The 15,887-nt window shown below is 51.6% G+C and overlaps 5 protein-coding genes across 5 annotated transcripts; 3 read left to right on the forward strand and 2 right to left on the reverse strand.

The window, feature by feature from the left end:
• Window positions 1-1,109: 1,109 nt before the first annotated feature.
• MAA_04120 (asparagine synthase-like protein) lies at window positions 1,110-3,030 on the reverse strand (the record flags this gene model as incomplete). Its single annotated transcript, XM_007822118.1, has 4 exons — window positions 1,110-1,181; window positions 1,307-1,855; window positions 1,922-2,332; window positions 2,404-3,030. 4 exons carry the CDS (start codon window positions 3,028-3,030, stop codon window positions 1,110-1,112), a joined length of 1,659 nt encoding a protein of 552 aa, XP_007820309.1.
• Window positions 3,031-4,307: 1,277 nt separating this feature from the next.
• Window positions 4,308-4,976, forward strand: MAA_04119 (carbohydrate esterase family 3 protein; the record flags this gene model as incomplete). The annotated part of the gene is made up of 1 exon (XM_007822117.1): window positions 4,308-4,976. One exon carries the CDS (start codon window positions 4,308-4,310, stop codon window positions 4,974-4,976), a length of 669 nt encoding a protein of 222 aa, XP_007820308.1.
• A 2,346-nt stretch (window positions 4,977-7,322) lies between these two features.
• MAA_04118 (transcription factor) lies at window positions 7,323-9,659 on the reverse strand (the record flags this gene model as incomplete). Its single annotated transcript, XM_007822116.2, has 2 exons — window positions 7,323-8,559; window positions 8,611-9,659. The coding sequence occupies 2 exons, from the start codon at window positions 9,657-9,659 to the stop codon at window positions 7,323-7,325; spliced, it is 2,286 nt and encodes a 761-aa protein (XP_007820307.2).
• Window positions 9,660-13,274: 3,615 nt separating this feature from the next.
• MAA_04117 (methyltransferase) lies at window positions 13,275-14,126 on the forward strand (the record flags this gene model as incomplete). The annotated part of the gene is made up of 1 exon (XM_007822115.1): window positions 13,275-14,126. One exon carries the CDS (start codon window positions 13,275-13,277, stop codon window positions 14,124-14,126), a length of 852 nt encoding a protein of 283 aa, XP_007820306.1.
• Window positions 14,127-14,574: 448 nt separating this feature from the next.
• On the forward strand, window positions 14,575-15,465 carry MAA_04116 (uncharacterized protein; the record flags this gene model as incomplete). The annotated part of the gene is made up of 2 exons (XM_007822114.1): window positions 14,575-14,766; window positions 14,809-15,465. 2 exons carry the CDS (start codon window positions 14,575-14,577, stop codon window positions 15,463-15,465), a joined length of 849 nt encoding a protein of 282 aa, XP_007820305.1.
• Between the last annotated feature and the right edge of the window lie 422 nt (window positions 15,466-15,887).

The raw sequence follows: 15,887 nt of genomic DNA on the forward strand, positions 1-15,887 counted from the left end.
AAAAAAGCACAATGGTTCAATCTTCAAAACCCCAGTCTCATTTTCCAACGGATTGACATCCCATGGCAAATGATACACGTCGTTTTCGGAACCTGCTTGCCGGTCGCTAATCCTGTTGGCCGACTCCTAACGAGGACCCTGCCCAACCAAGTCAAGGGAGTGAATGAGCGGTGCTCAAGCTCAGCTTCGCTAACAGAGTCAAATATGTGCATCCCCGGTCATGGCGGAATCCCCCTTTTTCGCTGTGCCATAATGACGCTGCCTCGCGCTTCAAAGTAAGACATTGCAACAAATTTTTTGTTGGGTCGCAGACGAGAAAATTTTGACAGACTGCTGCGTCACCTACGTATATGACTGGTATTATTGAATGTTGCACAGCCAAGGCGCCGAAGTTCCGGTGCCAGAGTGTCAAGTGCGATTTGCCTTTGTCCAAGTTCTCTTCTGTTACTACTGCTCGGTGCCAAGTACGTAGCATGAGTCCGGTGCCTTGAGTTTGCGGGCTGTTGCCTCTTCTGATGAATGCTGCGGGAATACGGGAAATGTCTCATCTGACTTATCGCGGTTTCCAAAAATACTAGTACTCCGTACGTTGCCAGTGTTGCTCTGTTGATCTACGGATTACTATCCGTACTTTTATTACTTGTCCTTTCAACTTACATACTCTTGGCCATTCATTTACCGATGTCTCCACCGTCCTCGCCATCAGGCAGGGCGATATACCTGAGATTGGTAACAGAACAAAAGTTGTAAGCAAGATCAAGTACATGCGCGGCTCAGACTTGCCTTTACGACGTCATTGCCATGGTCGTAAAGAGACGGACACGATTCCCTAAGAACAGAGGGGTTACGCACTGGGCAAAACACACAACTACTGTTCATGGTCGGGAAAGACGAGTCATCCCCCAAAAGCAACGACAATGGCTCAGAAGTATCTGTTTGTTGTCATCACTGCCGCATCACCGCACGTAAATCCTAGCAAGACTAGGTATGGAGCACCCTGAAAATAGGCAGTCCGGTGAATAGTGTAGTGTCCAAGTGTCCAACAGTACTGTACTTGCCGTAGGCAGACAGATTCTTAAATGTACAGTGAGGCGAGCAAATATCCTGCATCACGGTGATATCAGAGTCGTCCCCTTGACCTTGCCGCTCTGCATCTTAGCTGTTCTAGCACCAAATTGGATCTGTGCACCGCGTTAGGACTTTTTCTGCTCCGTGATCGCCGTATGGGATTTGACGGGCAGGCTAATTTTAGCACCTCGGGGTGTCGTATTCTACAACCAGAAACATTTAGAGAACCAACACTTACAGCACGTTTTTTCTCCCTTGCCACGACGCTCATACCCATCTCTTCAGCTAGCAAGCGCAGCACTCGCTTGCCTGGCTCAAGCGTCCCGTGGCGGCTGTCGTCCATGTCATCGTTGGTAAACCCACATTTATGGGAGACAGGGAGCTCGATGGCCCATTTTACAAACGTTTCGTCAAGGTAGGGGAAGCGCACTTCTCGCTCCCAGGTGGCCATGACCCTGTCGTCTCGTCCGAGGTTTCTTTTCCCCAGACGGCTTACGTCGAGTCTGAGCTCGTCGATGAGGCCAGTGTAGCCGTGGAGGTTGAATGCTGTCTCATGCCGGATGTAGCCGCCAAAGAGTTCGTCTGCGCCCAGGCCAGAGAGGAGTACACGAGCGGTGGTTTCATACGGTTCTGGTTGCGAATCATGGCTGGTTTGACCAAGTCCGGCGCCCCTTGCGGCAAAGTAAAGCGCGTAGGCGATGGAGAGGTCCATCTCCGTATTGTGGGGGTGCATTAATTCAATCACTTCGGGACGATGTTCTGTGGCCAGCGAGAATGGCACGTTTACCTGCAACATTGTCAGTGGAAGAGAAGAGCCGGGGGCTAACCTGGGCCACGACAGATCAAGACCTACAATAACTAGACGCCATTTTCGCAGGGGACAAGCAGCGAGGAGTTCTGCAAACGCCTTCCTTCCTGTAATACGATCCGGACACAACTCAAAGAGTTCATCCTGAGAAGCACCCTTGTTGTGGGCTGCAAGTCTGGGGTTCTCAAAGGCAACATTAAGCAGGTCTATAGGCTGGTCCGGCGGCAAGATGTCACTTGCGAGACGAGCCAGCACGGTGCAATCCAGCCCTCCGGAGAACAGGACCGCAATTCTGGCATCCGTGGATGATGCCTTCGGTGGTGTGGGTACGCCCAACACTCGCAACTGCAGAGATTCGGTTAGAAGCTGACGCAGTTGGGCTACAGCACCGGACTTCTTGGTGAGACGAGAGGATTCCACTGGGATGGAATCGTTGAAGACGCCGATTCCTGATATCTAAACGGACGAGGGGTAAGCAGCCGGAACGGAAGCCGACGATGCGGTGCTTGCATCGTGAATAGACTCACTAGTGAGTTGTCCTCAACCCAGTCGTGTCTGGTGAGAACGAGGTCCTCTAGAGCAATAGACTGATGGCTGAGTTGCAACGTGTATATCCCGTCTGGTTCGACTTCGCTCCATCCAGATGTCAGAGAGTCAGAAATGCTCGCCAGAAGAAACGGCTCTCCGGGCTGTACCAGCAAGGACCGCCGTCCTAAACGGTCTCGTGCATAGTACAGACGCTTCGCGGGTTTGTCAAAATAAATAAAAGCGAATGGGCCTTCAATCTCACGAAGTGCATCAAGCATGCCTTTTCCATCATCCTCCAAGGAGCGGCGGCTGGCCACGCTCAACAAAGACAGAACAGCCTCGCTGTCATTGCCGTGGACTTTCTCCCCCCTAATCTTCCAAGCTTCTCCGTTCCAGCAGAGCACTGAGCCAGTCGTCTCATCCACCAGCGGCTGCTTCGTTATGTGATTCCCCCGTAAACAAAGCACGGTCGACGTGAATGATAGCGATACAGCATCATTTGCGCCCAGGTTGGTCGTGACAGTGCCCAGGTAATCGGGGCCACGACAGCGAAGACGACGTTCCAGGGCGGCCGACAGTATGGGACATTGTCCAGCTGTGTAAATGGCGGCATGGATGCCGCACATATTCCAGCCGGCGCCTATCAAAGGTGAGACGCTCTTTGGGGGACCTTTTCTGTCTCCCTTTGTGGTGCCGGCACGAGGTATTACTACTCGGTAAGATGGATTCGTTTTTCTTGCGGCCAAAGACTGGACCCAGCTCAAGTGAGGTTCATGGTTAGCCAGGGCCCACTTTTACTTTTGGTCCTGGGCAGTTGAGAGGTCACTGGTGCTTACAGGCCCCATAGAAAAGTGAATAGAGGCAGTCGCAGAAGGTTGAAGTAGAAATTTGGGCATCTTGATTTTCTGACGCTTCCATCAATGCCATTTTGGCCTGGTCAGCGCCGTTCCATGATTTCATGTTTACTCGCCAGTCTCTTCTCCGTATGCAACTCTGATAAACACTTTCTTTTCAAGTTTGGCACCAATATGGAATATACCACTCGCGCGACGAAGTACCTGTCACGGCCCCCAGCAACGAACCAACTCCGAGATATGCAGAAGCATAGTATGTAGATAGGGCCGCGTTTACGAATTTGGGGTCATCTCAACGTTCCCTGCGTACGACTCGTATTGCTCTATATCCGATGAAACCCATCAAATGAAAGCACAAATCCAGTAGTCCGACCACATGATTTAACCCTCCACTGCCACACAACGTCACCGCCTACCCTGTTGCTTACCGCCGATCTGAAGCTGACGAGCGGATACCAAAACCGACGAGAGAAACTCAGCTTACATGGTATCTATGACCCAGGGCGCACGAGTGCAGAACAAGCGTCTCATTCCTGTCAGAAACGGAGTTAAAAATGGTTTCTGGGCCGGATCGCAAGGAAGCGAGGTCGACTTATCCCCTTCCCTCACCCGATTCATAGCGAAGCCTTGTGCCGTAGGGCGTTGACATGCATTCAAGATTTGGAATTTAGAATTGAGAATCTACAACTGGACTGTCTAGTACATACGTATTTGGTCGTAATCGTCCCCAAACCCCTGCTGTGAAAACACTAGCTGATGAAGAAGGGTGTCGCTATATACGTCATGTTGTTGTCTGTGCATATAAATGGCCTCTGCTCGGCACTAGACTGAATTTGAGAAGCCCATTTACAAGATCATGCAATTCGAACAGAATCCAACCAAAAGAGAGAGAAAAACGTCCAAAATGTCACCGCTTCTCCAAACCTTCAGCCTGTTGGCTGTGGCAAGCCTGGCCTTCACCACCACCGGTAGACCACCCATCTCGCACACCACTCTGAACACCACCACTAACAAAGTCTCCCCCTCCAGCTCAATTATCACCAGCTTCAATGCCAGAGACAGACGCCGCCAAGGTTCCCCTGCGTATCATGCCCCTCGGTGCATCCATCACCTACGGCCAAGGCTCCTCCACCGGCAACGGCTACCGCAACGACCTGCACAAACTCCTCACCGACAGCGGCTACACCGTCAACATGGTCGGGTCTCGCAAGCACGGCTCCATGAAGGACAACGACGTCGAGGGCTGGCCGGGCTTCCTCATCGACGAGGTCCAGTCCAAGGCCGAGGCCGCCGTGCCCAGCCGTCTCCCCAACGTCTTCATCGTCAACGCCGGCACCAACGACTGCGGTCGAAATTTCCAACTCGACGGCGCCGGACGCCGAACAGACGACCTGCTTGAGTATCTCTGGAAGGCATCCCCAGACTCCACTATCATCCTGTCCACGCTCCTCATCAACCTCTACCCCGTGGTTGAGGCCCGCGTGGAAAAGGTGAATGCGCAAATCAAGGAGGTTGCCAGGCAAAAGGCCGCCCAGAAGAAGAGAATCGTCCTGGTGGATATGCACGCCGCCGACGGCCCTCAAAAGGCCGACTTGGCGGATGCCACACACCCCAACGATGCGGGCTACAACAAGATGGCCAAGATTTGGTTCCGCGGCATTCAAGAGGCTGCGAGCAAGGGGTTCCTCAAGAATCCCAAGCCTGTTCCGGGCGCGTAATTGGGTGCCAAAGGCCACGAACACACGTCTTTTACCTTTGATGGAATCATGTCCATCAGAGGAGTCGGAGGTGGTGGCGGACGACCAGACGCACTTGCTGTGAATGGAAGCTATGACAAGGCAACGGACCATGTATCCCCATCTTTCGTAATTTAAGCGCCAAATGTTGGTATTTATAATCCAGAAAAACTAGAAATTAAAAGGCTTATTTAACATTATAAATGACAATTAGGGAGCATTCTATCACAAAGTCAGTTTGCTTCCATGATCACGGTGGCTGAGGCTATCGCGAGATGGCCTTGGCTAGCGGGCCGCGGCGCTGCACTAATTGCGCTGGTACGTCTAACGCGTCACAATGCGTGTATAGACGGTCTATTTTTTTAGTCTTTTATTATTATTAGCCTAGTATAGCCTAAAATTATTTTAAATTCTACGCTTACACGATACTCGTATCATGCTTGTAATTTCATTTGACTACAGAGCGAAATAATGTAAAAGTTAACATGGTAGTAGATTAAATCCGCAACTTTTTTTTGTCTAATTCTTATTATATGACAATAAGAGCTCCGGTAACCAATCAAATATCCGGTATGGTGTAGTGGCTAACATCGCTCGCTCTCACCGAGCAGCCCAGGGTTCGATTCCCTGTACCGGAGGACATTCTTTTTGACCCCACGACCCTTTCCACATCGTGAGATGGTCCTTTTCTTTTTGCCCTCGCTTCTCACTCCACAACACTTTTGAGCATCTTCAGGTCCTCCACTCCTCCATCAATCAATCAAACATCCGGTATGGTGTAGTGGCTAACATCGCTCGCTCTCACCGAGCAGCCCAGGGTTCGATTCCCTGTACCGGAGGACATTCTTTTTGACCCCACGACCCTTTCCACATCGTGAGATGGTCCTTTTCTTTTTGCCCTCGCTTCTCACTCCACAACACTTTTGAGCATCTTCAGGTCCTCCACTCCTCCATCAATCAATCAAACATCCGGTATGGTGTAGTGGCTAACATCGCTCGCTCTCACCGAGCAGCCCAGGGTTCGATTCCCTGTACCGGAGGACATTCTTTTTGACCCCACGACCCTTTCCACATCGTGAGATGGTCCTTTTCTTTTTGCCCTCGCTTCTCACTCCACAACACTTTTGAGCATCTTCAGGTCCTCCACTCCTCCATCAATCAATCAAACATCCGGTATGGTGTAGTGGCTAACATCGCTCGCTCTCACCGAGCAGCCCAGGGTTCGATTCCCTGTACCGGAGGTTCAAGGTCTACCAATCTTTTTGTTGTACAACACGGCCTTTGTTTTTCTTCTTCTTTTTTTATATACTTCAGCTTCCAGGCAAAGCGTCAAGTTTATTGGTCATGGGCTGTAGTCATCTTCTCCCCTGTCAAGCTAGCTAGTAGCGTTGTTGGCTTTTTCTTTTCTGTTGGGCAGTTAAATTTGTCTGTGATGGAGTATGGTGCTCTTATATCAGACATCACCATGATAACAGAGTGAGCAGGACCTGCTTAAATTCTTATGCTGTGATCCTTGTCGGCGGAGCATTGATTGCATAGATTCAAAGTTTGCAGTGTAAATCTGTACATATTTTTTTACTCACGCGCCTCCCAAGTATCGTGTTTTGCTTTCAACGAGAAGTAGCATTAACAGTCCACACAGCAGGTTCCTTGGTTCTATCTGCCTGTGTAGTCTTTTTTCATGGGAACAGATTACCAACGGGCACCAAATCGGCATTCTGCACTTAACAATACATATTTCAATACCACCATATAGAAACCAGGCCAGATAAAAGCAACACACACGGACTTAACCAAAGGAAAGAAGACGCAATGTCATCCGTCCTTATGCAGGGTAGCTTGCAACCACGGGGATCGTTGAGGTTACCTCTGGCCTACTCCGTACAGACTAGATGCTTTGAAGTGCTCACAATAGTAGACACAAACGAGCTCGAGTCACAAAATACATGGTATGGCATCAGTTTCAGGGTGGACAATCTTTCTATATTCCATTCTCGGCGGAAAAGGCGAAATCTATGTCGATAAAAATCCATCCCTATGATCGTCTTCAACATTAATACCCAAGGGAGACGCAACGCTCCAATACAACGGGTCCCGTGAACCTTCATCCCAACGTTTTCAAGTGCCTATCAACAAGCACAAAGTGGCAAACAGTACGACAAGTATCTTGGTACATTACATGAGCGAACGATTTTCGCTGTCCCGATTCCATCCCATCTTCATAAAATTCGTAAGTGAAAAAACTGTCTTGTGTCCGCAGGAGAGCAGTCTTGTATTGTGTGAGTGATGGCTGTGAAGCCAACCATGGTCTATATCTTCCGCAGTGAGTTATTCCCGGAAAGGTTGGAGGCCCAAGTTGGTCCAATCCGCTTGGTTAAAGAAGTCAGGCTGCGAGGACTGGGAGAACCCAAGATTTGCACTGGGAATATCAGCAAACAAGGGCTGCTGCAAGTTGCTACCCTTGTTAGTGGAAGTGGCAGGAAACAGTTGGAAATCCGAGCCGTCTCCATTGAACACCTCGTCAAAGCCCTCGTCAACCTCGCGGAGTGAGTTCGGGGTGAAGAGCATCGCATTCTCTTGTCCAGAGGGCGAGAAATGAGGCGGAACCTGCAGCTGCGGAGGCGGGCAGGGTTGAGGAGCCCGGTAAACGGGCAGCTGCTGAGGTAGAATCTTGTTATATAGCTGGTCCAGCACCTGCAACTGCGCAGGAAGCTGCATCGGCGCAGCATAAATATCCTCATCATTGAGGATGAAGGTAGATCCGTTTTGGTATGGAGGGTACTGCTCATAAGAGGTGGCAGAAGATGGAGAGGTGTGCTCCAGTGTCAAGTCCATACCATCTAAAGTTTCCGGCTGGATACCGTATGCAGCCAACCAATCGCCATCCGACTGGTAGGTAGGGAAAGTCATGGCGTCCTGATCCTGGGGAGGAGTAGGGACGCTGTAAGTGGGAGTGCTGGACGGGGTGGACACGCTGCCAAGAGGAGGAGTCTGCTGAACAGAGCTGGCTGGGTTGCTAGAAAGCTTCTTTCCGTTGGTTTTGGTTCGAACGTAGGTCCAGCCGTGTGCCTTCTCCATGTGCTGCTTGCAGTTTGATTCACGCTTCGACTTGTATGGGCAAGGCTTGAATAAGCACTCAAACATGGCAGGCGCATCAGAGTGTTTATCATTGACATGGCGATCCATCTCCTTCTCAGTAGGCCAGCCAAACTCGTGATACTTGCAAGTTGGGATAGGGCATTTCCATGGTCGGGAATGCGTCTTCTCGTGCTTGGTCAGGTCGCAGGGTCGCTTGAACTCCTTATTGCAGCCGGGCTCACGGCACTTCTTGGGGGCCAGCTCCTCAGCTGTGGCATTCTTCTTTCTGCGAGCCATGGAGCGCATGATCTCCTCCTCGTCCTCACGCTGCTCGGAGAGTGAGCGCTTGAATGTGATGGGGGCTTCACCAAGATCTACCGGTTTTCCAGTGGCCATGGAAATGGCGGATCCGTCTTTTCTCACTCGAATAAGTTCAGCGGGGCGGCCATTCTCTGCAATACCCCCGTAAAGTCTGATCTCATCCTCCCTTGGATTGTTGTTAGCAGGATGGTCTAGCGCTACGAAGCACGGTACATACTTGTCCACATCCATATTGTCGCCAGAGCCGGCTTTCTCCCTGGCGGCGGCGAGTTGTTTACCATACTGGTAGATTTGTTCCTTTAAGTCGATGAAGTATCCATTAGTATAAGGGCGGTCTCCTGATCGAACCTGCTCGCGGTCCGTGAGATATTCGACAGTTGCTTGAATGCATCGAATCGAGGTAAGGCAGAAATCGAGATACAGGGCGGGGGACTTGGCCGTCTCCTTTAAAAGCAATTGCCGATAAGTATCACTCCAAACGCCGTCATCAGTTAAAAGTTGACTCACCGGTGCCATAAAGATCAGGGTCTTTTCAAGATCTCGAAGGCAAATAATCTCCTTGGATCGAATTTTTCGAGGTACATCGAGCACGATAGGCTCGAAATCCTTGAGCGTTTGTTTCTGAAGAAGTGGGCCAAGAGTGTGTTCCTGAATGCGGTTGAAGGCTTTCTGGCTTAGAGCGGGGAGAAGCCCTTTGGTAGAAGACGCACCGGAGCCAGTAAGGGCTGATGCTGTCTTCAGTGTCTTGGTGTCCTTCTTGTCAGATGTTTGAGCGGCCTCGCACTTCTCGTTGATAGAGGCAATAGAAGAACCGAGACCGCTGTCGGAAGCTTGCTGCTTTGATCGACGCACTGAGCGAGGGCGCAAGACCCGGCGCTCAGGCTCGGGGTGGGCCATGGCTGGGTAGACGAGAGGAGGGTCGAGGAAGCCGCGAGGAACAGGAAGGCTGGTATCACGGAGGGTCTTGTTCTTGGGGTTGGGCGACAAAGAAAGGTTCTCAGTCTTTGCGAGAGCCTCGTCGATGTCGCTTAGGGTGAGAGCGATGCGTCGACGATTGGCGTCGACGACGTCGTCCAGATGAGTCTGGGACCGGGAGAGTTGAGGTGGAACAAAGGTGTCGTCCAAGGTTGAAGAGACTGGAGAAGTGGGTGAATGAAAGGTGGCACCCTTACGGAGGGTCATAGTTGTTTTTAAGGCCAGGCCACTCTCATTGTCCCTATCAGAACGACTCACAGGAGCCCTTCGACGAGGGTTGGCGAAGGACATGATGAAGGCTGAATAGACGTGGGGTAAAATGATGATACTGGCACGGGTGTCCTTGAAGGGCTGTGCCGACAACCAGACGGATTAGCTTTTGTGTGTCCCGCAACTGAAGAGAGGCACAGCTGGATGGCAGAAAGGTAATGGCGTCGGTGTGAGTCACAGCCGTTTGTGCCAAAAGATGGGAGGTTCGAATTGGAGCCACCAAGGACCTGGTGTCCGTCCCAGCAATGTAGAGAGGAAGGGCACAAAACGGGCAGGGTATATTGAAGTGGAAGAGAACAAATGTCCTTACCCAATATACCCGTCAAAATTGTTCGGCAGCCCTTGTAATGGGACACAAGCGTGATAGCCCGGACGATGGTATTGCACGTGGAATAGAAGCACGCGATATGCTGGCGCGGATTGAGGACCCCTGAATATGTCTATGACTCGGAGAAAACACCGCACGTCGATGATGGAAGAGCCGATGCTCGAGGGATGCTCGAGGGAATGACTGTTATGAACAAGCAGATAGATTGAAAAGGTTGGTGGCTCGGGCGAAGGCACTGGGGCGCAAAACGCATATATGTGCGAGAGGCGGAAGCGGGAGTTGTTCGGATCGGAGGCACAAGGGGGGTAGTGGTAGTCGTTGGAGACGACGGGAAAGGGCCCGCCAAAGGACGAAAACACACGATAATAGCCACCGGATGATGGTGGGCGCCAGACAAAGAGAGACAAGATGGATGAGCGGCTGGAAGAGTCGAGGGACGACAGACGTTGGGACGAGAGAGAGCGTTTTGGTGATGAGGCGCGACGGAGCCAACGGCTTGCTTGCTTAGAAACGCACTGGGGCATTTGGCCAAATGCCAGGCGTCCTCAGCCCGGAGACGCTGCTGCCTAGAGTTCTGACCTAAACAGGACTAGCGGCTTCCGCAGGCTGGTGGGTAGCCCAGGTGGGCTGTGTGGAGGAGGGTAATCCCTGTCAGCAGCGTCGCGATTGATAGGCCGGAAGATGGGGCGGTACTTTGCAGGGTAACGCGGCGGAACAAACAGAGAGCCGAGAGGGTGGGCGACTCGAGCCAAATTTGCTGGCGCAGAGCCGCATCCTCACACAACCCGCCCGGGCATGGGCTGACCTCGACGTCTCTCGTCAGATAGCGACCGAAGTATCGGCGCTATGACAAGTGAACCTGGTCACCCAAGACGTGACCCTTCCACAGTCCGCCACGGAACCATTGGAGCCAAGCTGGGCCCCCTTGGCCCCGTTCCGTTCCACCATTCTGTCAATCCCCAAGTCGCATGCTTGAGCACCAAGACGACCTTGTCATTTGCCCTTGCCCGCCAGAAGGCAGCCAAATTCCGCATCGCATCAAGAGAGCCAGACAAGATAAAACAAAGGCCAAAACATCCACACCGAATTGTCCCAAATGACGACGGGCATTGCGTCTGCATACCACCTCCCCAAGTTCCACTTCCCAAAGAACCGCTAGCATGCCTGGGTGCGTCGGACGGCGGGACGGGAGCAATTGGGACCTTTGCAAGACGACCGACTCCAACAAGCGGACTGTTGGTCGGGATGATGACGAATTGCTTCCACGTTGGCTTTCCACCGTGTCCGGCATGACCCTTCCGTCGCCGTAAGCCTGTCGCAATGCCTTACACGCAACATGCGAAGGGGGGTGGGTTGCCCCGAATGCCGGTTCGCTGATTGTCGGAATCATTGGGTCTACCAGCGCGTCCCCATCTACGTCTACGGCTTGAGGACATTGACATACATACATACATACAATAGTGACACTGTCTGTCCCTCAGGTCTCTCGGTCTCAGCCTGCAGGTCTCGCGCTTTTTGACAAGTCCCTGACGACCGACTGTTGCTAGGACTCGGCTGTTGGACCCGTGTTTCTCGTGGCAGGACATCCCTTTCTGTGGATGCTTGAACGATGCTTGAACTGGCCATCCTGGTCCTCAGCAGATATATTGTACGTACATGCAATATTGTTACGGAGCACGTTCAATGTCCTATCCTATCCCAGCACGTCACGATTGATGAAACTACGAAGTGCTGCAGCAGGAACTCTCGAACTGCGCCCCCTGGCGGCTGAAAGACGGGGATCGATATCCTTCGATGCTTATTAGCTGTTCAGCCACGACATGGCTGCCAGCATCGAAGTTCTTTGACGTTTGCTCTGGATATAGGACAGCGCTGTGACCAATACCTCGTCAAGGTAGTAGTACTCAAGTGCTCGCAACCTTTTGTCAAGGACTTTGGAGCACAGCAGCAACCCACATGGCTTCAATAACAACGTTGGCCCCGAACCCTGTCCGTTTTGGCCATTTGACCTGTTGATTGCATTGCCAACTCTCCCTGGCTCTCGAGTTCTCGAGTCCCGGCTAATAATACCTACATGTGGTGGCGTCTGGAGAGCCACCGAGCACCACCTGTGACATTTGCTGCATCTATTGTCAGGCCAGACTGGCTTATTCCACTTTTCTGTGCATTGTCGCAATCGCCAACCTGCGTCCAACCAGGAGAACAATTGATCTGCCCCAGGCAAGGTCTGATGCCGGGTGTCTCCTCCACCATCGTAGGGCTGCCCAGTCAGGATCTATCAAGCACTCAAGGGCCACTCGGTCGCCAGTTGAAAGCCAGTCAACCAGTCGAGAGGAATGGCGCCGAGACACCTGAGTCACACTCTATCCGCTTTGCTGTCTTTGATGCGGTGCATTCGTGTCCGGCGGTTTCCTCTTTCGGCCGTGTAACAACCAACGGACTCGTCTTGATTCCGCGGATCACATCCGCCGCCGTCAAGGGTTGCATGAATTCTTTTTTTTATTTCTCTTCTGGACACGTATTGGTTTTCACAGGTTTGTTGGCAGCGCGAGCCCAAGTGGCATTTATTGCGGCCAATTGCGTTGTGTTTAATCGAGCAGCCTACGTCTGGGGTCGTGGAACCCCATGAAGATCCGATACTACTAATAGCTCAAGGCATCAGTATTTCACTTGTTGACTTCAGGTCAACAAGCTGTCTTCGCCAAGGAACGGTTTTGTCCTACTCCAGTGTGTGGAACCAGCCACTCACTGCTGGGGCCGTGTATGTTTTATTCCGCTGCCTTGCATACAGGGCATTGCGTCACGAGACAGCGGCCAAGAGTGGCTCTGCGATCGATAGCCTCCTAACACGATCCGGTTTCCTCAGGCTCCGGGGTGAGGAGGTGATGCCTGAGCCGCTAGAGTCAAGGCAGTGATATTCTTACTGGACTGCCAGCTCTATGCTTCCCCTGTGCTTCGTTAAGTGTTGAATCCCTTCGCTGGGCAAGGGCATGGGCTACACCGGGCTCTATTCTACATAGCAAGTAACTGCCAAGATTCTGTGGTGATTGTGTCCAGCACTCTACTCTACGATTCTCAGACGGCCCTGCATGTCGGACGGACAAAGCGTATATGCAGAACCGATCCGAAGCCCACGCCAATGCCGTCGCCATACGAGTCACTGGCACTTCATGGCAGACTAAACAGTGCCTGAATACCTCTTGGACGCCGTTGTAACTACCCAAGTATTTTGTAGAACCACCCCGAGCTCACAGCAATGACTTGCATGGGCGCCCGTTGCCTTGCTCCAAACAAAGCGCAGACCAACAATGACGCCCAGACACTTCTCACAGTTTGAACAAGCCCAAAAGTCTTATCAAACCCGCGCAAAAGACTACGACAGCTCATGGCACCCACAATACACGGCCCGGTTCATGGAGCTCATTGACATTCAGCCCGGCGACCGTGTGTTAGTCCTCGCCTGCGGCACCGGCCTCGAAGCTGTCATTGCGTGCCCGCTAGTCGGCGACAATGGCCTGGTGACAGCCTTGGACGCATCCACAGCAATGATGGACGTGTGTCGCAAGAAGCAGGCGACCGATGAGATTTTATCCCGCCGCCTGGTTCTCATCCAGCATGATGTCACGGATCTTGAGTCCTGCGAGCATCTCGGAAAGGGCTCGTATGATGTTATCATTTGCTCCAATGCGTTTGTATTATTCGACGAGCCCGGCCGTGTCGTTTCCCAATGGGCTGGGTATCTACGTCGCGGGGGCCGACTCATTGTTGACATTCCCCATGAGAATCACCCCCGGCAGGGACTCTTTATGAAAAAAGCCATTCAGCAGATGGGCATGACGTACCCTGCGAGCCGGTCGTGGATCGAATCGGTCGACTCGTTTCGTGGGATCCTCGAGGCACGACATCTGCACGCCTTTCGGGTTGAGGCGCTGGATAAAGAAGCCGGCAAGGGACATGTTTTTCTTGGAAGGGATGAGATTGGCAGCATGTTCGATTACATTACACAGGACCATTTGATGGAGTGCCTGGCCGATGAACAGTTTAGGAGCAAAGCAAGGTTATTGTTCGAGAGGGAGTGGGATTCAGCGGCGGAGAGGGAGGGCAATGGGAAGGTGAAGGTTAGTTATGTTCTTTATGTGTACGTCGCCGAGAAGGTGTAGGGATGCAGGCAGTGAGACGTCATCTGCCAGTGATGTATATGTGTGAAATGCAGTGCGTTGGTGTTCTGCTGTAGTTTTTTACTTTGAATTCATCGGTGCCGCAAGTCCTGGCGTTTTGCGCGACCACATGACTATCAATGAGCTTATGAGCTGATTATTATTATGAACCTTGACAAAATTCAGGGTTTTCATGCAGGAAACCCACCAATGAAGCAAGCTAGGACTCCGTTCTTGAAATGAATCGTCATGAACAAGGCCACAGCCATGACAAGCCACCACATATCATCGTCTACACAACCCTCGAACACGTTCGTCCAGAGGAGCCATGAAAATCCATATCACTAGTGAAGATTGATTGTTCAGTTTCATGAAAAACATATGTAATGCCCATGATGCCTCGCAGTCATTCCCAGCAACCCAGAGCAATCAACCACCTCCTTGACGAAACATGGCTTTCCAAAACGCTCAAGAGCCCACGGAGGAGCCTTGGGGACCAAACATCACCGAAGAAGAAATCGACGACGAAGCAGCCAGAGGAGGGGTGGATCTCGACGCAACTGAAAAAGAGATTGACGACAACGCAAATAAAGAAGGAGGCGAAGTAGTCAGACAATACCTTCGATCCCCGGTTAATCCTGTTGTACGCGAACATCTGTGGTGTATAATTTATAATTAGAATTAGAAGAAGAAGAAGAAGAAGAAGAAGAAGAAGAAGAAGAAGAAGAAGAAGAAGAAGAAGAAGAAGAAGAAGAAGAAGAAGAAGAAGAAGAAGAAGAAGAAGAAGAAGAAGAAGAAGAAGAAGAAGAAGAAGAAGAAGAAGAAAAAGGAGGAGGAGGAGGAGGAGGAGGAGGAGGAGGAGGAGGAGGAGGAGGAGGAGGAGGAGGAGGAGGAGGAGGAGGAGGAGGAGGAGGAGGAGGAGGAGGAGGAGGAGGAGGAGGAGGAGGAGGAGGAGGAGGAGGAGGAGGAGGAGGAGGAGGAGGAGGAGGAGGAGGAGGAGGAGGAGGAGGAGGAGGAGGAGGAGGAGATAACCTTAAACGGCCTCAAACTTAAAGACTGGCTACATCAAAACGCCGATCAATTTCCTGTCCGTTCCAGCGAGGACAGGCTGGCATTCATCCGCAAAGAGCTGTGCTTGCCTTCTGAAAAGTCCGCCGACGAGATTGAGGACCGATTCTACGAGACTCCCTCGCTTTTGCGCGCTGTGCTGCTTCCAGTGCACTGTTATGCGACTCAGAGGAAACAATACGAAAAGAGTGATGCGGCATTAGAGCTTGCGTATAGCATGTGGAGTTTCCGCTGGAAAAACATGGAGAATTGGTTCAATACTGCTGCTGAGTGAGCCCATGTGTTTCGGTCATTATGGGACCTGAAGGCAGCAAGGCTTGAGGAGGAACCGCCAGAACATGTTGTTGAAGAAGGGTGAACTTGGCGATGGTTTGGATTGGAGGTCATTGGATACTCGGGGCCGGATTTGGTATTGGTAACTGACATGTTGCCATGACTGTCAGCTGGACACAGGGATATGGATATGTTTTGGGGAAGAATGGATACTCAAATTTGAATTTGGAGGAATCGATACTTACTCGGGAGGTGAAGACGCAACCGCGAGCTGCATTTTCCGTCTTCGCAGCGGGAAAAACTCCGGATTGGCGTTGAATCCAGCTGGTACTTGAGCGACGGAATAATATATGTATCTTGATCTGCGCATTCATCGATCTTTTATACAATTTATCCGCTTTTTTTTTTGCCGAAGCCCATCAT

Source organism: Metarhizium robertsii, assembly GCF_000187425.2.
Source record: "Metarhizium robertsii ARSEF 23 chromosome Unknown MAA_Scf_5, whole genome shotgun sequence".
In the NCBI taxonomy this organism is placed as follows: Eukaryota; Fungi; Ascomycota; class Sordariomycetes; order Hypocreales; family Clavicipitaceae; genus Metarhizium; species Metarhizium robertsii.